The sequence below is a fragment of the Strix uralensis genome, chromosome 6 (assembly GCF_047716275.1).
Source record: "Strix uralensis isolate ZFMK-TIS-50842 chromosome 6, bStrUra1, whole genome shotgun sequence".
In the NCBI taxonomy this organism is placed as follows: domain Eukaryota; kingdom Metazoa; phylum Chordata; class Aves; order Strigiformes; family Strigidae; genus Strix; species Strix uralensis.
In genome coordinates this window covers 21,967,341-21,990,305 of record NC_133977.1, presented here as the reverse complement: position 1 = coordinate 21,990,305, position 22,965 = coordinate 21,967,341, and the positions used below count along the sequence as shown (strand labels likewise).

The window sequence follows — 22,965 nt, the reverse complement described above, 5'->3', positions numbered from 1 at the left end:
TAAAAGCCCTGTTCTCTGTCATTATCTTCCCTCAAGTTAATCCAGGCAGGCCTGACGGTAGTGTTGACTGTGCTCGCTTAGTGCCAGCCCTGCCCTATACTTCCCAGTACCCCTGAGAAAAGAGCAAGCAAAACTCATTGAAGTGTTTTGTAAAAGAACCCTAATTAAGCCATAAAATATTCTAATTATCACAGCATGGGGGTGTTTGCCCTTCATCTCTTCCTGAAACTAGAGTTAGTTCAGTAAAGGCACATTACGCACCTACCAGTCCATTGGACAGTACATAGCAGCTGCAGTACCCTGGTGTATTGGTGGGGAGACACAGTCTCTTGTCTGGCAGCTTCCTCACCATTTGGGAAGCTCTTGAATCACCTCAACAGTTCATACCCACCAGAGTGGTTACAAGTGATGCAGCTGTAGGAATAAGAAGGGTGTGAGGCCTGTTGGAAGGTTCTCCTTCCCCAAAACTGTACCAGTTTGGTGCCAGTTGTCCGTCCGGGTTGGTGCCAGTGATTAATTTTGTGCTCTGTACCCCCAGCATGGCACACTCCCTGACCAGCAAGGTCTGTGCTCTTCCAGGGTGTGTTCAGAGGGTCCGCTCAGCCATGGCAGGTCCAGAAGCACCGTCCATGTAGGGGCACAACTGCTGCCTCCCCCAGCCCCCCCATAAATGCAGGGGCACTCTGCTGGCTTTCCACGCTGGGACTAGATTAACCAGTGCAAGTGATGTGCTGCTGAATAGGCACCTGCTGCCACGCTGCTCACTGTGCCCAGGTTGCTGCTCCATGGATGCTGGACTGGGGGCCAAACCGCATAAACACGTTGTGGCTGGGGCAAGCACTGTCTGTTGCAAAGAAAATCAGCATAGCTGATCCAACTGCCCGTTGCCTGAAATCATGGAGATGGACAAAAAAATGACAGGCAAAGCCTCCAGTTACAGCCAAATAGTGCAGCATTATAGTATAAGAGAGCTTGTCTTTTTTTTTTTTTTTTTTTTGTTACGCATTTGACACTTTTTCATGCTGTTTGACATTTAAAATAAAGAAATTGTCTTTCTTTTATAATGTGGAAATCACTTGGATCTTCCTGGGAGAGACACCTCAGCATTGTTCCTAATTGTTTTTGTGCTCCCAAATTAAAATGCACGTTTTAATTGCGGCATCTGTAATTTTAGCAGAAATGGTATAATTACAGGCGCGATAGAGAGAGAATGTGCATCATCCCTTTATTATGTATCTACATTTTGTTTCAACCTTTTGTCTCAACCTTGTCTGGGGTCTGTCAAACAGACTAACAGAGTCAGCATGCTTTCAAGAAACACATTTAACTGTGACTTTTTCAGTTACTATCCTACCTCATAGCTTCATTTTGGGACTAAGGGGGAAGTAGAAAATACAGAGAAGTTTTAACTGCTCTCTGTGACTAGTGAGCACAGTGGGTGCTGGATGGAGAGCCGTGGAACAGCAAGTTCAGTAAATGAGCCCAAGACAGAAAACCACAGACACTGCTGACATGAGCTCGGCTGCTAGGTGAGACAACCTCGTTTAGCCTCCACCTTCACTTCTTCCCTGGGTGCTCCTGAGGTAGCTAAGCGAGAGGTTTTTCTGGAAAGTCTGTCCTTCTCTGCAACAAGGAAACTGCAGCCAGAAATCCATATTTGATGGGCAGCTAAATAGCTTGTTCACACATTAAAGAGTTTGGGTTACTACCTGTAAAAGGCCAGCTGTCTAATTACCAGTTGCTAATGTGTCCGGCCTTCTCTTTTGGGCAGTATTTTCCTTCTTAGCCTGAGAAAAACTTTAGAGTTAAGAATCTGATGGTTATTGATGCTGCTAATGTTGTTTAATGCTCTTAAACCAAAAGGTGTTACTGTTAGATACTGGATACTAAGCTAAGGCTTGAGTCATACTAGCTTATGTGACTCTTCCCAAACTTACTTTTTCTTCAATGGGAAGAACAAAAAAACCCCCATTTACAAATTTACAGCCCTCTTGTAGGATGCTGTGTTCAGAAAGCAGCATCCCAATTCCTCTTGCTTGCAGTCTTTCAGTTGAAAAATTCCTGCAAATAATTTTACACAGTAGTACTTGTATATGAATGAAAATGCTATGTTTTGTTTTGATTTGTTTTGGGTTTGTCTTCAGAAAAGGCCATCTTTCAAGCAGATCATTTCAATCCTGGAATCTATGTCAAATGACAGCAGCCTTCCAGACCAGTGTAACTCATTCCTGCATAACAAGGCAGAGTGGAGGTAAGTTTCCTTCCTCCCAAGATGAAATGATGTGGTTTTCCTTTGAAATGGTGTGACTCCATATTCTTTTCAGAAAGACATCAGACTCCAGTAATATATTGGTAGAAAATATCTGTGCTTGAGGTATTTTTAGAACATAACTTACCTTGTTTTTCAGGAATGCCTAGAATGTTGTGAAACTTGTATTAGGAGCCAATACACTTAGCTGTACCCTATATTTATTATTAAAGTGGTTTAGGTATCATGGTATTTATGGTTTTGTGATTCACATCTTAAAACTTTAAAACCAATTAATGTGTTTTCAGTCAATAGTGTGAGGGCGAAACAACTCAGGTATATGTATGTTTGCTGCAATTTTCATAGAAAGTGTATAGGCATATGTTTATAGCTAAAAAAAAAAGATAAAGGGCATAAAAAATAACTTGTAAAATCAAGCCTCCGTTTGTCTTCACTTGTGTTCTGTCATTTTTTGTGTATTCTCTCCTTTGTATTTACTTCTGTGTCTACACATTGAGCATATGCCGGGGTTAGCCCTGTTTTTGCATAGTGCGCCGGCACTACTTGAGCATGTGATTCACCTGTTGCTGATTGTAATTTTTATTCATAAGTGATTATAAATGACGATGAGATTTGAGACAAGCTTATTACATGACACAGTTTTACAGTGAAAGTTTCAGCCTATTTTCTGTACATGCCAAAACTTCAAAAACCTGTCCCCGAAGCTTAGTTGCCAGTTAGAAAGCTTGCTGCTTCGCAGTACATCCCGCTCTTTGAAAAAGAAAATCGAAGACAGATCTGCATAGGCAGAAGATTTTTACCAGACGGTCGTGCTTCAGTCTATATTAAGAAGCGTTGGCCCTGCTCCAGGTAAGCTGGGAGCAGAAACAGGGGAAGATTCCCTGCCTGCAGTCAGCGCAGGAATCGAAGAAACGCAGAGCAGGGCTGGCTGGAGGATGGGGAAGGGCCCGCGGCAATGAGGCTGGTATCAAAAGCAGCAGCCCGCCTTTCCTCCGCGGGCTCCCGGGGAAAAAGCACGGCGCCCGGCGGGAACCGGGCGAGTGGGAGAAGTGAGCTGGCGGTGGGGCGCTCCCCCGGTCACATGGCGGGAGTATAAATAGCCCGTTCCGGGGCCGGCCCCGCTCCTGCCCTGACTCAGCAGCGCGGCGGCGGCAGCCCCGCGGCCTCGGGACCGGCGGCGGCGGCGCGCCACCTCCTGGCGACAGCGCCGACCTGCGCCTCACCGCCACCGGGCGGGACGGGACGGGACGGGACGGGACGGGGCGCCGGCGCCGGGCCGCGCGCTCCCCCGCGGCCTCGCTCCCCCGCGGCCGGCGCTGCGAGGTTCCCCCGGAGCAGCCCGTTGCGGTGTGTGCGGTGTTCCCTCTTGCCCTACCCGGCTCTCCAATACTTGTTGATGACTTCATCCGCGGCGGTGCTCTTACAACGTACCAGTATGCCCTCTTGCCCCCCAAATCCGTATTCAGAGGCTTGGGACAAAGGGCGGGTATTTAAAGCATAAAAACGTGTTTCTTGGCCACCATTATTTATGCAGGCTCTCGACATCATATGCTGGTTTTGGTAGCAGACAGACTACGAGGAGGGTTGGAAGAAAAGTATCTCCTAGGGAGTGGTTTCTTACCTCTATATAGTAAAAATATTTATTTAAAAGATGAGCAAGTACTCAAATTTAGGAAAAATAACTGCTTAAAGTTTGCCAATACAGCAGCATAAAAGCTGTACTAGTTGACATTTGGTAACATTAAACTTCTTTTAGTAAATTGATTCATTTCTTGGAGTGTGACTTGGGTAGCCCAAGTATTTCTCACAAATCATATTTTGATGCACCTAAATTGCTCAGGTGAGGAATGGCTAACAAGGTGTTAATGAAAAGCCCTGTAGAAACAAGTTCTTTGGCACAATTAAGTCATGGAAAAACTTCTTACTATGGAGACTCATGTTAAAGGTAAATTTAGTTTGTTGGGGTTTTTTTTAATAATAAATAACTTGGAGACAAAGAAATATGAGAGAGAAAATACGAATTCATGATGGGGCATGATTTGCCTGAAAGCAAAGATGGTTTCTGAATTAAGCCAAAAAGAAAACACAAAGTGCAGAAAGAGTACAAGTTGTGTGGGGACTTGTTCAGAAGCTGGGTAAGAGGGGCACTCTCTTACCTGAATTCTGGCAACGCCTGCCTTTGCTGATGGAAAAGACATGCCTGTATGGAGATACTCATGAAGGTTAAGCCAAATTAACAGAAAGTATGCAAAAAAATGTGCAAGTTAAAGCAGATGAAAGATTTGTATGCATAAAGTGATCCCAAGGAATAAACTAAAACAGACCAAAACCATTTCTGAGGACAGTTGCACAAAAGTTTAATATATTTTAACTTCTGCATTGAGAAGTCTTTGCTTTTAGTCATTGCTTTATTTTTTAAAATATTTTTTATCCCATAGTGATTTGCAAAGAGATAGTTGAACCAGCAATAGGGAAAGAATGAGATGCAATACCAAGAAATAGGGAATTTTAATGAAGCCTGGCTATCAGAGCCCTGGAGAAGGGTGGGCTTGGGAAAAGCGAAGGTTATGCTTGTTCCTTTGAGGGACCTCCAAATTAGTGATCCAGATACTGAACTTTCACAGGAATACTGCACTTACCAAAGCATATCAAAGCTCAGACAAGCTGGATTACATTTTTTCCCACTCTTAAAAAAAGGCAAGGTGAGATTCTTTTTGTATAGACGCGTGCAAAAAATGCATCTGTAACAAAGAGTAACCAGTCTTCAACGTCTCTGGCTGGTGTGAAAACTGGGAGTGGGCTGAGGCTGTACATGACCTGGGCCTGTTGGACAGGACATGGACCTGCTAGAGTGAGTCCAGGGGAGGATCACAAAGATGATTGGGGGCTGGAGCACCTCTCCTATGAAGACAGGCTGAGAGAGTTGGGGTTGTTCAGCCTGGAGAAGAGAAGGCTCCAGGGAGACCTTGGAGCAGCCTTCTAGTACCTAAAGGGCATCTACAAGAAAGCTGGAAGAGGGACTTTTTACAAGGGCATGTAGTGTGATAGGACAAGGGGTAATGGCTTTAAACTGAAAGAGGGTAGATTTAGGTTAGATACAAGGAAAAAATTCTTTCCTGTGAGGGTGGTGAGGCACTGGAACAGGTTGCCCAGAGAAGCTGTGGCTGCCCCCTCCCTGGCAGTGTTCAAGGCCAGGTTGGACAGGGCTTTGAGCAGCCTGGAAGTGGAAGGTGTCCCTGCCCATGGCAGGGGGTTGGAACTAGATGATCTTTAAGGTCCCTTCCAACCCAAACCATTCTATGATTCTACAACTGAGAGGGGTGATAAGACGAATGGCACTTTGACCTACCTTTAATGTGGTCTTATTTGCAACATTTACTGGTCTTGATGTTTATATGAATAATACATTTTAATCTGCCTGTTCTGTCATTTCCTTAAATAATTCAGTATCTTATTTCCTAACTGTTCCACACTTCACATTTTTATTATTTAATCAAATAGGGGCACTGTCTTATGACTAAGTTGCACAGGTCTGCCTTATGTTTAAGTTCATATTCTGTGATCTTTTTTGAGCTGTTTCTCAAGTCACTTTTATTACAGAGGGAAAAAATTACTATGGAAGTAATGATGTTCCATTTCAGTGAGATACCACATTTGTCTGTGTTTAGTCATATATACTAGCTACATTTTTCCTTCCATCCTCTCCCCACGAGTGGCTGTTCTAATGATTAAAATAGTCTATTAGTGATACTTAGTGTATCAGTAGCAATTCAAGACATATAAACAAATGTCAGTCATTGTTTTTAATCTGCGACTGTTTATCATTATAGTTTCTAATAATACAGTATACATTCTTCAGTGTCACAGAATGAGAGTATTCTAGAAAAGCCAGTAAACTCAGACTGCAGAACTACAGAAGCAAACAAATCCACATGCCCTACCATGTATAATGTTTCAAGCTGCTTCATTTATGAAGTAAGACTCATTAACTGGGCAATGTACGGTAGCGTTCTCTTTAATTACAGTTTTATTATACAGTAGAATTATTTTTCAGAATGCAACTGTTTTCGCAGACTGACCTTTTATTATAAGAGAAGTTTCTGTCTAATGAAGAGAGCTAATTACAGCACAAAATAGACTTTTGACATATAGAAAGCTATTGTTACCAGGACTTTCCTAGTGCAGAATGTTATTTAAAAGATAACTTAATTTACATATTTTAAAAATTACAGAGTTGCTTATAAGTAGCAGTGATGTTGAGAGACAAACTAAGAAAAGCAGCGCTTGCAACTATCCTCAAATTGCTCTGTAATTCCCGCAGTAGATTGCATGGTATATGTTGCACCTGACAGAAAGGGTTTATGATAGGGAAACAAATGTTTGCAGAGGAGTCACTTTATGACCTTCCATCCAGTGCTTTTATTTTTGTTCCTTTATTGTCTCTTTACTAGTATGTGTGACCACTTCCCACCCAGCACAGACATCAGCCTTGACCTTTGCATGCCTAAATATGAGAGAAAATTTTGCTTGAAATCTTGAAGCATAATAATCGTGAGGGGCATTTGTTCTGACCACCACATCGAACAGCTCACTCAGCAGGATTTAAGTGTGATAAATGCCCTTGCCCCAGGTGGCTGATTTTTGCAGTAGAATTAAGTGTGGTAGTAGAGTTTGCTAGTTATTCCAGCTCTGAATCCTTTCACTGTACTTTGTAAGCATTACTCTCTGACAGAGATGTCTTATTAAAATATGAAATCTATAAGATCTGGAGTATTTAAATTATTTCTTTTACTTAAACAGGCTATTTGGGTGTGCATTTTCCCACATTGAGACCCTCAACTCCTTTAGGTTGATACTGGAGAAAATCATTCCATGCTAGGACAGGAGGTTCACAGGAAGAATTTTTTTTTTTTTCCCAGATAGAAAGACAACTCTGGTAGTCTTTTTATTTTCTTTTTGAAAACATCAGAAGGAGCAGATTTTGTTTGCAGTGTGTTTACAAAGGCAAAACGTTGTGAAAGTTTGAGCAGAAGATTTGGCATTGCAGAGTCCCAGTAGCTACAGCTCTCTTTAGGATCTCTGTCTCCTTAGGAGCGCGCTCTCTCTAGGAGGAAAAGGAAATGCTGTGATTCACTCTTTCCACAATGTGAATGGGAAACAGTTGAAGTAATAGTCTGGACACGGGTGGCAGGCAGTGCACAGTCTCCCAAACAGTCACAGAAACAGTTTGTTAAATGCAAATACAACCTCTGGCACAAATTGGAGGTTTTTCTTTGGTTATCTCACAAGCAAAAAATGTGGCTGAATTTAGTGACAGAATTATTTTTCTGTACCTTCTAGTATACGCCCGTGCATTTGTAGCGCAAAACTTGTTAAACTCTTTCCCAAGAGCAGTTCAGGTCATGTGTTTAAAAGGTACTGTCCATCAGAAGGCATGTCAAAGGAAACCACTGTAAGGGATGAGGTACATGCAATGCAACTCGATAAAGACAGTATCTGAAGCTTCTTGGAGTAGTGCCTTCATTCCTGCCTTTCTTATTTTTCACACCTTTGCATATATGGTGAGAAGCAGAGAAGAGTAAACCAAATTCTTTTATTAACTGTTCCTAACTTGAGAAGCTTGTATTTGTAACCATGTGCAGGGCTGGGATATATCATGGTGTTTATTCTTGCTCTTATATCTTCACCTAGAGAAACAGGAAGGTAGGTGGGACAAACACCCTAGTGCTATTTCTGTGTATTTTGAGTGTAAGTCCAAATAATATTTATAGCCAAGTTATAAACCCAGGCAAATGGGCTTCTTAGACTGCCCATCTTGTGTTGTTAGTGATTGTCCTGTTAACAGTTCCTAATGCAGTTTCTTTATGGATAAGATCATGTTTCATGATGTTGAGGGAAAAGACAGCATTTTAACTTTTAAAATGTTGTTATTCTATGGCATTTTACTCTTCTAAATGTTACTTTTCTTCAACTGAAGGTATTATGGTTATTCTCAAGTATAAATATTGCCAGCTTTTCTTAAAGCTCTGAAAGGCTTTGCGTTTGGTAATTAAATGAACTGCTTGAGTTAGTATTGTACTTTTCAGCCTTTCACATTTAATTAATATTCAAGTGGGAATTATGAACAATTTATATCTGTCAGGAAAAGACAAGACGTAACAAATTGTCTCCGTGCAGATGTGAAATTGAGGCAACCTTAGAGAGACTAAAGAAACTGGAGCGTGATCTAAGCTTTAAAGAGCAGGAACTAAAGGAACGGGAGCGACGTTTGAGGATGTGGGAGCAGAAGTTAACCGAACAGTCCAATACTCCTGTAAGTAGACAATAATTCAACCTTTCATCTTACTTCAGAAAGTATTTGGAGCTTTGTCTATGCAAATCCAAAGACACACCAAGAAAATAGTGCCCCTGTTTTCTTTAGTTGTTCCTTTGGGCCTATTAAAGTTTTATTACATAACTGTGAATAACTATACTGCTTTTAAAAATTTCATCTAATACATTAATTATCAGATATTGCTGATAGTTCATATTGCGCCATGGGGACTTAAGTAGTTCCCATTGATTTAATTACAGTTCTCAGCTTTAAAAGTTGATTGCATTCAATAAATTAATTTTTAAACTAGTAAGTTGTTTACTTTAATGGATGCAGGATTTGATCTTAAATGTAAGAATCATTTGTTTCTTGCAGAAGAAGGCTTGAGAAACCTATGTAGATTTTTTTTGTTCTGTTCTTTGAGAAGAAGCAAATTTCCATTCTGTGAAAAAGGGGGTCAAAATTTGAAGTGTTAATTTAGGGCTTTGTTCGTAATTATAGTTAACATACTTGTACTGGCCAGTTATTAGCTGTTAGGATTGCTGCATTTCTATGAATAAATTGAGCAAAAAAACTTCCTTGGATTATCTTGAATTTCTTAACGAAATATAATTGCTCTTGACTACTGATTGGCAGAGGGAGGACCACAGGGTTAGTGCATGGCTAGACATATTACAACAGAATTGTTGTTAAGAAAAATACCGCATTACCTGCTTGTTTTTAAAGCACTAGCCAAAACAAATACCAAATTGAGATTGCAGTAGCATATGATTTTTCTTATGCACAATTTTATCCTACTTATAACCTTGATTCTGGCCAGACCTATTTACATACAACTTGTTTTTAAGGCATAGCTTATTGCTATTGTTTGAATGAAGTTGCATTCATGTGCCAGCTGTGAACATGCAGTAATGAAATCATGAAGAATGAATGTTTTCCTATGTGCAGATACTGTATGTTCTCAGTAGACATCTGTAAGCCTGCTCTAACGCTTGCAAACTTCCAGTAACTGAGCTGTGGGCCATCATCTATCCTGAGCACAGCATGAGACACAGCCTTAATGAGCAAATCTTTTCACAAGCAAGGCCCTAGGGTTTTTTATGCTGTACTTGCTTATGACTTCTACTTTTCACTTAGAGCTGGCATTGCTGAAAGAATAAAGCATTGTGTTAAGGCCTATTGTGCTAAGCATGAACTATCTTTCTGCATAACATTAACCCAACTCTCCTATTGCATTTAAATGCAATTTCTTCTAATAGAGAAATATAGGTTTGTTTTTTCCATAGATCTTTAGTGAACTGTTACACGGAACAGCTTTTAAAAAAAGCCCTTTTGTTGGAAAAAAATTGACATACTGGCAAAAATTGGCTTGTTCAAGCAGGATTGTTTTTTTCATAGCAAATGCAGTTCTACAAGGCACTGGTTACAAATACAACTATAATTTAAATTTATAGCTGTAAATCATTTGCAAAATATCCCTAGGCATTCTGCTTGCAAGCTGTAATCCTTGAAGTCAAGTGTCTGTCTCCCTCCCTTGGTTCAGGGTATGTCTGCTCAGCAGTATCAAACTGGAGGATTGCAACAGGGAGGTGCACTGCTCGATTTTAAACTACCCTGGCTGTAAAAACAGTAGTAAAGATTTGGCAACCAGAGATAATAATGCAGCTTAGGGTGCCCACTAGGCTTATACCTGGTTCTTAACCAACACTAGGTCTTGTTGTGTCTTAGCTGGTACTGTCATCTCTGCTCTACGCTCTGCAGTCACTTCTTCGTTTTGCTCTGCAGCAAAGACCAGAGGCCAGCAGATACTATTAAACTGGCATGCACAAGGAGAAACTCAAACCAAGAGAAAGAACAGGGAAGCTGTCTCTGCCACTTGATTCTCCAGTTTTTTAGGGTTGGTAGAAGCTTCATCCTGGCTACGAGTGGCAGGCTGCTCCTACTCCAAAGAATAAAGTATATAGCTTTACAAACATCAGCATGAAAGAAGGATGAGGTCAATCTTTAGAAAGACTTCTGTGAAAGTAGTGTTTCTCCCTGCTCTTGTTTTGACTCTGTTTCTGCTGTGTCATATACAACAGACACCTTTGAGGCTGATCTCTGCAAATTCCCTTTGCCCAGATTTCCAAGAGCATCTTGCACAAGGGAACCTGGAACCTTTTGGAGGACTAAACTATGTCCACAGCTGTAGTGAAATGAGAGAGTTCTTTTGAAAGAGGACCTGACTTAAGAAGGGATTGTATGTAGCTAAGCTAAAGCTCATATTCAGAGGAAGATAGTGAGCAAGACGTGAAATCCAGATACACACCTGTGGTGCCATGCACTTGCAGGTGGTCATTTAAGAACAGTGGCTTGTACAGAGATCGGGGATCCCAGCCATCTATAAAAGTATCTTCATGATAATTATCATATGCAGTGTCACTCCAAAGGCAGGTCCTGTCGCAAAGAGCTCCTAAGTTCTCCAGATAACGAGATGTCAAAATATGGAGGAAGTAAGGTGATTATAACTTGCAGAATGAGCCACAGTTATGGCCCATTTGCAGGTTACCCACTGCATTGCATAAATGCTGACCAAGAAATGTGTTTTAGAGGAAAGCTGTTTTGCAGCTTTGTTGATTTTTATAGGGAATTCTTCCCATATACCAGGAGATGCTTTTCCATGGATCTAAAGTAACTAAAAGTCCAATAGCCAATGGAAGAACTGCCTAGCACTGAATCGTGTGTGCTGGGCATCGCATTTCTCTGGCTAGAGCTTGTTTTTAAAATATGCCTTCTCTTTATCAGTAGGAGCTTTTGGTGTCCTTGATCCAAGTAGCACTCTGATGATGGTGTAATTGTGTTTTCCTGTACAGCCAGGTGTACAGAAGCTTAGCTGCAGGTTCTTTCATCATTTAGCCATAGGATACACAAAGAGTATTTAGGGCATCCCATCTCCCCAACTTCTTAATTTTATTTTAATTTCTTAAACCATGATCACTAACTTTTGTTAACCACAACATGAATAGAAAGCCTGTGTGAGTAGGGAAAACTCGAGAGGAACAAAAGATAGATACTGTCCTTTTTAATGATAGGCAATTTGTCAGTGTAAGTGGTTTTGCCAAGAAATGGACACTCTTTGAGCAGTCTGGCCATGAAGCCTTCTGTGTTACAGACCAGGGTATCACCACAATCATCTCTGTAACCTGTTGTGACCAACTGGTGTTGACTTTTCAGTTGGTTTTCCAATTAGGTTAAAAAAGACGTGGAAAACCATGAATTTTGGATAGGTAGTTTTGCAAATAGCTTTGGAAAAAAAGGCCAGTTCAGGTGTTCACAGAGAGCTCCCTTGCTGTTGCTTTGGTAGGTAGTTTAATTTGGGATGAAACTCCTGAGTTTTTACTCCCTGTGGAGAACAGGCAAGCATGTCACAGAAGTTACTAACCTGACCACTCTGAAGAGGCATTAATCATTGTTTAGCTGGAGAGGGCATATTTCATTTGTTATTACAAACAGACTGGGTCAGGAAAATGCCATTATCTGTAGGTGAAGATTAAATCAGTAGAGATTTAATATGATGTACAACCAAATAGCAGATATCTATTGATATTGCTGAAAAAAAAAGGAAAAAAAAAAAAGCAACCAGCTGAAGAAGCTGACCAGCCGACCAAACAGCCCCTCTTCCCCTGCCTGCTCCTCCCTGGGACAGCTTCCAGAAGCAAGGTGCTGGTGCGGGCGGGAGGCCAGTTCCCGTGTCCTTTACGTTGGTGAGAGGCTTGTTTCTGATTGCGGCCGTCGCAGAGTGACCCCTTCCTCTCCTTTTGAGCATATGCTCAAAATCAGTCTTTGCACAAATAATACTGCTGCTGTTATTTCTGGTATTAAGAGGGCTGCTTTTTCTGCACCAAACTTCAGGAGCTCGTTTGGGTTCTCTGATCTTAATGTGATCTGTTCTTCAATCCTGAAAGGTTCAATTAAGCAACTCACTCAGACTTCTGTTGTACCTGCATTGCCTTAGGAGCCAGTCCGCCTGGCTGGGAAATGTCACATTCTGTTTTACGCTGTACAAAATGAAGGATTGAAGAGTTTAAACCTTCTTTTTTCATGAAAGCTCTGCTACCTGTGGTTCTTGCCATGCGACTCAGTGATTTTGCACTTTTGTTTAAGAACAATGACCCCAGAATGAAGCTGTCTGGTTTAATGAATTCTTACCTGATCTCCATGTTTAGATTCACTAATCGTTGTGCTTTCTGTTGATTGCCAACTAATCTGGTGGTGTCATTTTTCTTGATTTTTAAATTGGTTCTAACTTTCACTTTTGCTCTGTCCTTTCCTCCTTTAAATAGTTTTTCTTACCTCTTGCTGCAAGAATGTCTGAGGAGTCTTACTTTGAATCTAAAACAGAGGAGTCAAACAGTGCAGAGATGTCATGTCAGATCACAGCAACAAGTAACGGGGAGGTAGCTGGCATGAACCAAAGTCTGAAGGCCTTGATGATGACGGGCTTTGGGGATATCTTCTCTCTGAACCAAGCAGGATCTGTCCTGCATTCTGGAATGCAGATAAACATGCAAGCCAAAAAGAATTCTTCTAAAACCACCTCTATGAGAAAAGGAAAGAAAATCAACATGGCTTTGGGTTTCAGTGAATTCGACTGGTCAGATGACGATGATGATGATGATTATTTTGATGACACAGATGATAGCAGCGAATGAAACCAGTTATAGAATTAACCCTGAAATCGGTTTTAGCAAAGCAAAACAATAAAGTTTTAGAACAAGAATCCTGTCAGTTTGGTCTGTTTAAATCCTGTAAAAGAAAAAAAAAAAAAAAAGTGAGACCTTTTCCAGGCTGAGCATGTTTGTGTGTAGAAAGACATGTTGTTTTTGTTTAGATTGTGCTGACTTATTTCTGCTTTGATTAAATTTGGAACTAAACTTTCCAAACTAATTATTATTTTAAGAACCATGATTATATCTATAATTCTTGATGCCTGATTACAGAAACTATGGCTTGATAACCTTAAGATCTGAAAACATTTGGGGAAACTTCAATGCCTTTAATGCCATTAATGTACTTCAAATTTTTCATTTGTGTTTTTTGCCATTTCCCTTACCCCTTTAATTGTCAATCATATGGATATACTTGCACTTCCAGATTTGCTATTCTCTACGATCCATTCTTTCTTACTGTTGCAGTGAAGGGATTTGCTGTGTTTCTAATTTAAAGCCTTTTTCAAGGCAGCATTGTGGGAAGTCACAAGTACGTTTCTAGGAAGAGAGAGGCTGGGTTGAGGGGAAGAGAGGGGTTAGTTAAATACACAGTTTAAAAACCAAATAGCAGCAGAATCCAGATAATTCCTATTAGTAGATGATTTGTATAAATGTTCTTTTTTCCCTCACGTGTATGTGCATGTGTATATAATTCACTCTAGCAAAGCGAACTGCAATCACACCTCTGCATCTATTATCAGATATTGTGATCTAGAAGCTAATTTTCAGTTATGTTGATGTAAATGCAGGAAGCCTCATTAACTTTAATGGACTTATTCTTGTACCTGAGAGTAAAAAACCGGTGTTAGTAAATTTGGATTCTGTTGCATCTCCTAAAACGTATGTCCTTATGAAAGGACAAAGAGAAGCCTCAATGACATTTCAGCTTGGGCCCTACTACTGTGGCTTATGTGAAATTCTCCATGATGTTGGTAACGTGAGGAATATTTACTAGTCTCTGCGTACTTGTTTTTTGCAGCTAAATCACTTTTAAAGTATTGCCACTGCTGTTATGACTTACCGTAAAACTCAGTGTGTAACAATCTGCTGCAATAATTGCCTGCCAGGCACTTACGTTGAGAGCAGCGAGTATGTTTCTCCTGATGACCCCTTTAGTGGTGATGCAGAAGGAGGGAGGGAAACCAGTGCAAACACAAATGCAGGTTAGAAAAGAAGATGTTGTAAAATATTTGCCCAAGAAAGAAGGGCAGCATTTCAAAAGAAAAACATTGCTGTCTAGTTCAGCTGTAGTGGGAATAAGCCATCAAAATTCCATTCTCAATTACTGAAGGGGTTTCTTTTATGAAAACTTCTGTTTTTGAGTGGCTTCTTTAATTATAGGCTTGCCTGTTACACGGCTCTAACCTACATATTATGGTGAGTGTTTTTGTAGATAGCTTAGAGAAAAATGGATACATTAGATAACAGCAGGCCTGAAATCATTACATGTTCACTCAACAAAAGAGAAAGTTCTTTGAAGGAGTTTTTCTAGTGTGACAAGTGGGCACCTCTTTGGGTTGTGAGAGAGAATTGTTTTATCCTTAAGCATCAGCACTGGTCTAGTAACCTGCAAGGCAGCAAGTGCTGTGCTTTGAGCTAGCCTACTCCACTCTGTTTGCACAGGATTAGACCCTCCAAGATGCTTAATTTCTGTAGGACATCATTCCACATTCCACCTTCTTCCTAACAGTTGCAAATTCATTGGCTTGAAGTTAACCCTCTTGTATCAGGAAGCTTTTCTCATAACAGAATTGTAATTTAAATGATGTAATAAGTTTGCAGAGTATCCCAAGGAGAAACTTGCTCCTTCGGCACAGGTAGGGATGGCTTCTTAGGTCCATCAAAGCAACCTCCTTTTAGGGAGAAAAAGGGACATTGAAGGGCAAATTATTAAACGGAAATAAGAGCAAATAGGCTGTTTCCAGTGCAGATTTGTACTATTTTTGTAAGTCTACGTCTGCTAACACCCACAGCAATGATACTATTTTTGTAACTGCCACTTTGCACCCAGGAAAATTTGATGGATTTGTGTAATCTAATATGTGCACTTTAGATCTTAAGATGTGTGTCATTGTGCATAAATTACTGTACCACATAAGCAATATAGGGTTGTACAGCTTTAACTGAAAATGAAATTTGGTTCAGTACATTTAGTTTTCAAAAAAACCCAAAAAATCTGTCCCTAGCATTGGTGTTTTGCACTTTTCTAGCATCTGACAATCTTAGAGCACTTCATGCACATTTATATTTGCATGAGTTTTAACTGAATTTATAAATTCACTCTGTAATCTTTACAGAAGTAAATGTAGTCCTCAAGTAGTATGATACAGGGTTTCATAATTGCAAAATCACAAGATTTAAGTCTGTCTTCAAGGTTTTGTTCTTAGCCAGGTATGTAACTTATTTCAGCAAAATACCATCAGAATTTGGTAGCATGCTCATAGGAATTTCCGCTATCTACTTAGTTCCAGTATTTTTTAATGAAACAAAGATAGATTCCCCCCCCCCCTTCCCCTTTCTTTCCCCATACATTATTTGTCAAAGCAAATTAAGCTATATTAAAGAAAAATTTAAGCTCTTGTAAAACTTGCCTGTGTGTTCAAAGTAGCAGAGGTTGTCTCTGAATTGTAGAGAAGGTGATAACTTAAACAGACTCTTCTGATGCAGTTCCCTTGAGATAGTGTTATACTTAGGATATTGGCTATGCTTGTTAAAAAAATAATGGTATTGATTGCATTTTTACTTTCCTGTGATGACTTTCATACCAGATGTCTCCAGTTTACAAGCCGGAAATCATATGTGAGAATCAAACTGTGTTGTTTCTGCCTCTGGTATGCTTCTCACTAGATAAAGGTTTTGAAAGTGGCTCTGGTGGGCAGGTATTTTGGTTGGAGGTCAGAGTATTTCATCTTCCATACCTGATTTTGCTCTGAAGTGCAGCCCCATCTGTTTTCTACCTGTACCATCACCAGGGTATATAGATCCCCCAACAGTCCACAGCCACATAGTGTGTCAGGTGATGAAAGCATTAACCAAACCCAGAAGGTTTTCCTCTGGCTGCTCTGGGCTGTGAGCAAAGCCACCAAAAGCCTTCCCATGCCTTGTACACCTCTCAGCTCACTAATCCCCACCAGGCCTTTTGGGATCCCAGTTTTCTACCTTCCATAAAGCCCTGGAGGTATTTGCGGTAAAGTAATATTGCTGCATTTGGTGGAGGGGAAAGGCAAGAACCAGGCCTGAACTTCTCATTTTTATCAGGCTGTTGTATTGTCAACATCGACTTAGATGGGTAAATGGCCTGAGAGAATAAGTGAGGATTGGCTTTTGGCATGCTTAAAGATACAGGGTGAGCTGGGACCAAGACAGGATGTCCAACTCCCAACTCCCTTTCTTTTCCTTCAGCAGTGGGGAAAAAATGGAAGGGGGAATTTATAGAGGAAAACTTTTGATCTAGTCATTTTTGTGACAGTCACACCACTAATTCCTTGGGGTAACAAATGTCCTAAGGTACGGTGTGTAGGTGTGCTGCACCCCCAGCCACCTGTGTGCTGCCAGACGTGGAGTTTGTCCCCTCCAGGCAGGAAGGGCTTCCAGGAGGAAGGCGCAGGTCTGGTGCAGCTCTTTGTCACACAGTCATGTTCTTGTCTTGACATTTGTTTATTGTTCCAGCGGTTTTGTTAGATGTTGATTCCCTTTCCTTTTGTTAAATACCTGATGCAATAATGATTTATATTGCTGTCAGCAGTAGCAGTAAATCCATAGTGTGCATATAGCTGTTAAGTATTCAGCTGCGTTACTGTGTGTCTTTAGTACTGTAGTTCCTTTTTCTGTAATCAGGCAGCTTTTACAGGCTTTTAATAAGACCTCTAACTTGACAGAGGTTTTAACTACAGTCCTAGGTAGAACATTCAGGTAGAAAAGTAAGTTCATTTAGTAATTTTCACAGCCCTTAAAATGCACTGGTAGGAATCTGGAGGAGAGACCTTTCCCTTTTCCCCCAGACTTCGACTTAGTGTACACTGTAAAATCTGCACAGAGATTTCTGATGTGTGAAGATTTAATTTTAAAAGTGTAGAACCAACAATCTTTAAACATTTTATATTGTGTGCTAAATATTCATATGCCTTTTAAAGTCAGATATAGTCCACCGCATTTCTTGCTTTTGCACTACTGAAGAAGTTTTGTACTGAATACTAGGAGTCAATGCTACTTACACTTCAGGTGTGAACCGATGAAATTTGAATAGAAAATATTTTCACAGTGTTAGAAAACTTAATTTTCCCTTCTGAAAAAACAAAGCTGAGCACAAAGCCTGTGCCAAAACTCTTGTGCTGTAAACTGAATATATCATTTGTGTGGAACATGCGATGTTACACTTCTGTGTGGTAAAACCTTGCAGCGTCAGTTATTCTCTTTATTGCACTTGACATATGATGTCTTGTTTTATTCACACTGTGGATTTGATTTTCCAGTGTAAAACCAAAGCAAACAAACAAAAAGAAATCATGCAATGTATTCAATTTCCTCAATTGGTGTCATAAACTTTCTTTTGATGTGAACTTTTTCCTTTGCTTCTCTTTGTTCCAAACTTCTATTTTGCAATAAACATTTTGACAGTAAATTTTATGCATCTGTGTCCCTGTGTAAAATGCTGGTGTTTCAAGAGGTTCCTTATTGTCTGCTGGTTTAAGTCACTTTTTGTATTGCTCACTGTGTGACATTTCTCCTTTATTCTCCCATCTTTTTTTTTAATTAAATAATATAGAACATATTCTGCCACTGGTTATATTTAAACATGGGAAAAGCTGAAAAAAATCCATTGTGCAACTAAAAATGCAATATTGGACTTCTGTGGTAAATGATCATTGTACAAATTGTTGTGCCGGGCTCCTCCCGCAGTACCAGCTGGTTTGACTATAAGTACCTGCAAAAGGCATGACCCACTGCCTTCCTAAGGACGTTTGCAATTGCCACTTGCCCTCCCTTGTGCTCAGGTGTTGCCTCCAGCACTACTTTTGCCCCACAGCATCCTGCCCAGGCTGCAGGTGGCTGTTAGCATAGGGAATGCCTGACTAACAGCAGGTAGGTTGAGAAGATTGGCTGGAAGTATGGTGTAGTAGAGAGAAAAAGTCAGGAAGGTCTCTTTTTCTCTGGCAGACACATCTTCCCTCTGCTACTTCGCCCTGATGCCTTTGGCTCCATCCCCTTTGGGGAAGTAGTGGGCAAAGGGATGGGTTTGAGGGTCCACTAGGTCCTCCTCACAGAGGTGGCTTCAACTGGTCTCATGGGTGGTTTGTGGCCAGCAAGGTTTGGCTGAGACACTGGTGGAGGAGGCGGAAGAGGATCTGAAGAGTCCTCAGAGTGAGGTGGGCAGTGAGAAGTGATAGATATGGAGGCAGAAGTCAAGGGGTGTTGGGCAGTCACAAGTCGTTCGATGGGAATTTCACATGGAGGCTGCAAAGGGTGTTTCACTGGGATGGCTTACAGCTGTGGGCGGATTACACTAGAGCCTGGTCTTATGCCTGGAGAGGCAGGAGTTCAGCTGGAGGCAGGCAGGGGTGAGTGCCTCAGGGGTGGGGGGGGCATGCTTGACCTGGGGGTGGGGGTTGGAGAGCTGCTGCATGGCAGGGCTCTCTGGAGGAGGTAACAAAGCCTTGGGGGCTCGTGGGTAACTGAGCTGAGTCTCTCATAAGTCAGTGTTACGTACATCAAATAAGTTTGCAACTACATCATGGTATTGAGCCTTTGGGAGACACTGCCAGTCTAAATATATAACATACCAATTAATGGTAACCCTTTAGCTGGATAAAAACGCCAAGAAGGTGAAGCTTGGGATACCATACGCTTGAATGAGTGAAACGGCAATCGGTATTACAGTGACATCTCCTCCTGTGCCAGTTTTCAAGTCAGCCCAGAATTTCACTTAGCACAGCCATTCTCCTGTGCATCCTCCATGGTTTCCTTGTGCCTCCAGAGCTAACACCATCTTACATACAACAAAGCGTGCCCCGTGTGTGCTGCAGCGCTGGAGGAGGCTGGGAAGTGCTGCGCTCCCCCCAGCCTCAGGGGAGCAGTTACAAAGCATTGGCAAAAACCAAAGGAGACTTGTCTGTACAGGAAGACTAGCCACAGTGGCCCGACTGTAAATTCTGCTTTCACTGCTGCCTAGTGATAGTTTTCCTTCCTTTTGCAGAAAATACCCATAATTTGGGAGAGAGTTGTAATCACAGCGTTATTTTCATTGCAGAAATCAGGTGGTACCAAAGCTGTAGCAAAAGCCAAAGCCTTCCCATAGTGTCAAAGCTGAGAGGGGAGGCAGCTAGAGAATCCCTCACCATCAGATTGTTTACTTTTGCTTCCTAAATTGTTTCTATTAGAGATCTGCTGATAGTTTTATCTACGTATCTTATGTAGTTTTACCTACATAAAGTGATGGCATCGATTTAGCGCTGCCACCCTGCTGTTGGAGCCAGCCCGTGGTCAGTGTGAATCCAGGGGTTTAGTATGTCAGTATGAAAGTTGCAGCCTGAAGTCCTGTCCTTTGCAGGGGAAAGGGAACCGAATAAAATCAGCCACCAGAGTAAAATTTGGGTGGAGGGGCAGAAATGGTCAGACAGTTTTCTTTTCAATTCATATCTCTCACACAGTTGCTGCCCTCCTTTGATATTTGTGCATGGACTGAAGAAGATGTGGTGAGTATTTTGTGTTAATGTGGTCAACGTTGCACTGCTGGAGCTCTCTAACAAATTACAGTGGGTACAGAGGGAGGAAAAGCTGGATCAGAACATCTAGGTGAGATTTCACCAAACAGCTAGCAGTAAAACTTGTGTCCCAGAAAGGCTTTAAAATGACCATGAGTAAGTTAAGGACTCAAGCAACCTTCATAAAACAGCCACATTCTCCAATGTCCAGAAAATAATTTGTGCTGGGAGCTGTCAGCAGCCAGGAGGGCATTTCTGAGTGATCTTTTAACGAATGTGGAAGTGCCCCAAGACCTGTCTAAGCAAGAGCTGTCCTTGACAGGACAAAACGGGTTCAAAGGTTTTATCCCACTGTGTGCCACTGGAATGGCAATTAACAGAAAGAAAGTTAAGGGGTTTTTAGGGCATGTGGAATCTTTCTTTCATATAAAATAATGGTATTGAGTCTTGTTACCTTTTTATTCAGTTAAAAGGCTAAACAAAACCATTAATGATTGATTTCTAGCATAGTGACGTGTCATAGTGATTTTAATGCCCCATCTAGTACCCTCCTTCTGTGTTGTGTATCATGGGGTTGTTTAGCTAACATTTACTGGACTGTCTAGAAAGCCAGTGCAAAAGCCATAATAGCCCTGCTCCTTAACTTCAGCCCTTTTAGTATGTGACAGATTGCTAGGTTTTTGCTTCAGTCATTTATGTTGTTCTTCATAGTGATAAACTGAGGAAGGTGGCTGCAAAATAGAAGGCAGTTTAAAAAAGCTAAATAAAAGTAATTGCTTGCATTGGTGAATCTTGAGTCCTTTAACCCAAAGTTAGAAATATTTTTAAATTTTGTTTTAAAAAAGAATGATTATTTGTGAACTTCAAATAACTGTAATATAAAATTTTGATAACATGAACTTCAAGACTTGATTCCTCTTTTTTGCAGTTTTTCTGGATGCAACAACTTACTAGAAAAGGTAAAAGCTGTTCATGTGTTCTTTCGTATTCACATTTATGAATATATATGCTCTGCCCATCTTTTTCTCCCGCCAGTAAAGCACCCTATGGATTTCTGAATAACCTCTCTTATCTTAAGGCGATGCTTCTGGTGAAATGAGTGTATATGCTAGCTTGTTTAAGGAACATCATATCACTGGGAAACGATTGCTTCTTCTAGAAGAAGAGGATTTAAAGGACATGGGAATTGTTTCCAGAGGACACATCATTCATTTAAAGGTATTTAACAGTGTATGTTGAATGTTGCAATAGGTTATAGTGTGAATATTAAGAAGGACTTTGTGTGTTTTCAGTAGCATTAACAACAAAAAAAGTTATAAAGCTAAGTAGAGAACATGTTTGGTATAAAAAAAACCCCAGAGTGACAAGTTCGTATGGATCTACAACTATTACTAGCAGTAATAGTATTAATACTGTAGCCACAGGAGAGAGTTCAGTTTCCTGGCAGTCAGCTTTGGAAAAGGATTTCTCTAAAAACAGCATCTATGATTCTGTTGTGTGTCAATGATTTTATACCACAAGTTACTAGTAAAGAGTATCCTAATTGCTAGTCCTGCAAATTTAGCTTCGTAAGTCACACAGATTTATTCCGCTTTTGCTCATCTGCCGTCTTTTCCATGCCACACACCAATACTGATATATTTAATTTACATTTCCTACAGGGAAAATTATTGAAACTTAATAAAGTCAATAATGCCCAGAAAGAAAGATTTCAGCTTCCTGGGTTGATTGAGCATAAATAAAAACAACCAAAACACCCCTACACATCTCTTTCTCTGATTAAGCAGATCTGATTCTGAATGCAAAATGGGGCCAATGACAGTTTCCAGAACAGGGCTGTATTTTAACCTCTTCTGACATGCCCTAATGTATCTACATTGGAAAACATGGTGTACATGGAGTTGCCCTGTTGATATTTTCAGTATGAGATACTGAATAGATCTCATCTGAGTTTGTTGATTTTTTTTTTCCAGACTGCTATTGAGAAGTTAACCCATGACTACCTAAATCTGTTTCATTTTCCACCATTAATTAAGGCAAGTCTCATTGTTTTATATAAGAAGTGCTTATCGTGTTGGTGTGAATATTTTACTGTTCTCATGTCTCAACTTTCCTACCATTCGTGGGAGGGCGAAGCAGCAGTTCCTGAGGGTTGTGACAAATGCGGAGGGTAAACAGCAGTGATGGGTCACATCAGAACAAGTAATAGGATAATAATAATTGTTTTCAAGGAGGCTCTAAGTTTTTATTGTGGAACTGGTAGTATTAAATTAAGACTAGTTGCAATTCCTTTGCTGTCATTAATCAGAAATTACTCTTAAGAGCCATTCCTCCAAACTGATGCCACCAACTGCTCACCACTCAACAGCAGACCCCCGGCCCAGACTGAGCCCATCATTCCTCAGTTTGTTAATGTTACAGGAGAGAAGCGTGGTTTATAATATCTGGTCACCCTTGTGTTCACCTGTTGGTTTTCTGATATCAGTAACAAGAGCCATGCAAAAGGGAGAGTGTTTGGGAACCTCAGGGTTGCCAGAGTAGATATTTGCCTGATTTAATTCAGTGAGCTAATCAAACAATTCTAGACCCCAAAGCCTGAAGTAACTTTTTTAGTCATAACTTATTGCACAGCTGTAGAATGAAATACACTTAAAGTGAATTTACATTCCCGAAGGGGAAAATGAAATTCGGGGCTTCGCCGCCGTGCTGGCCGCAGCTCCAATGGCAGTGGCTGCCACGATGCTCGCGGCGGCACTGTGCCTTACTGGAGCGGCTCAGGCAGGAGCAGAAATCACTCAGCATCTCCCAGGTGCCATCCACTGCGCGCAGAAACCCCGGCCCCGCTTGGAGCGGCGTGATTGGCACAGAGTGATGGCTCCTTCCTGCTGCCTGCCAGACTTGAAGCATCTGAAAGGCAAATCCTTTCTGCCACCA

The 22,965-nt window shown here is 41.0% G+C and overlaps 1 protein-coding gene across 3 annotated transcripts in view; it reads left to right on the top strand.

Moving 5' to 3' along the window:
• Positions 1-22,965, top strand: part of MAP3K20 (mitogen-activated protein kinase kinase kinase 20) — a 92,119-nt gene that overhangs the window by 50,163 nt on the left and 18,991 nt on the right. For 2 of the 3 annotated variants that reach the window (XM_074873199.1, XM_074873197.1), the window contains exons 10-15: positions 2,145-2,251; positions 8,447-8,582; positions 19,978-20,022; positions 20,960-20,990; positions 21,110-21,249; positions 22,005-22,067. In XM_074873199.1, coding sequence (XP_074729300.1) covers positions 2,145-2,251; positions 8,447-8,582; positions 19,978-20,022; positions 20,960-20,990; positions 21,110-21,249; positions 22,005-22,067 — 522 coding nt within the window. Of the gene's footprint in view, positions 1-2,144; positions 2,252-8,446; positions 8,583-12,904; positions 17,957-19,977; positions 20,023-20,959; positions 20,991-21,109; positions 21,250-22,004; positions 22,068-22,965 lie in introns of those variants that run through there. The other variant, XM_074873200.1, reaches the window with a different exon arrangement.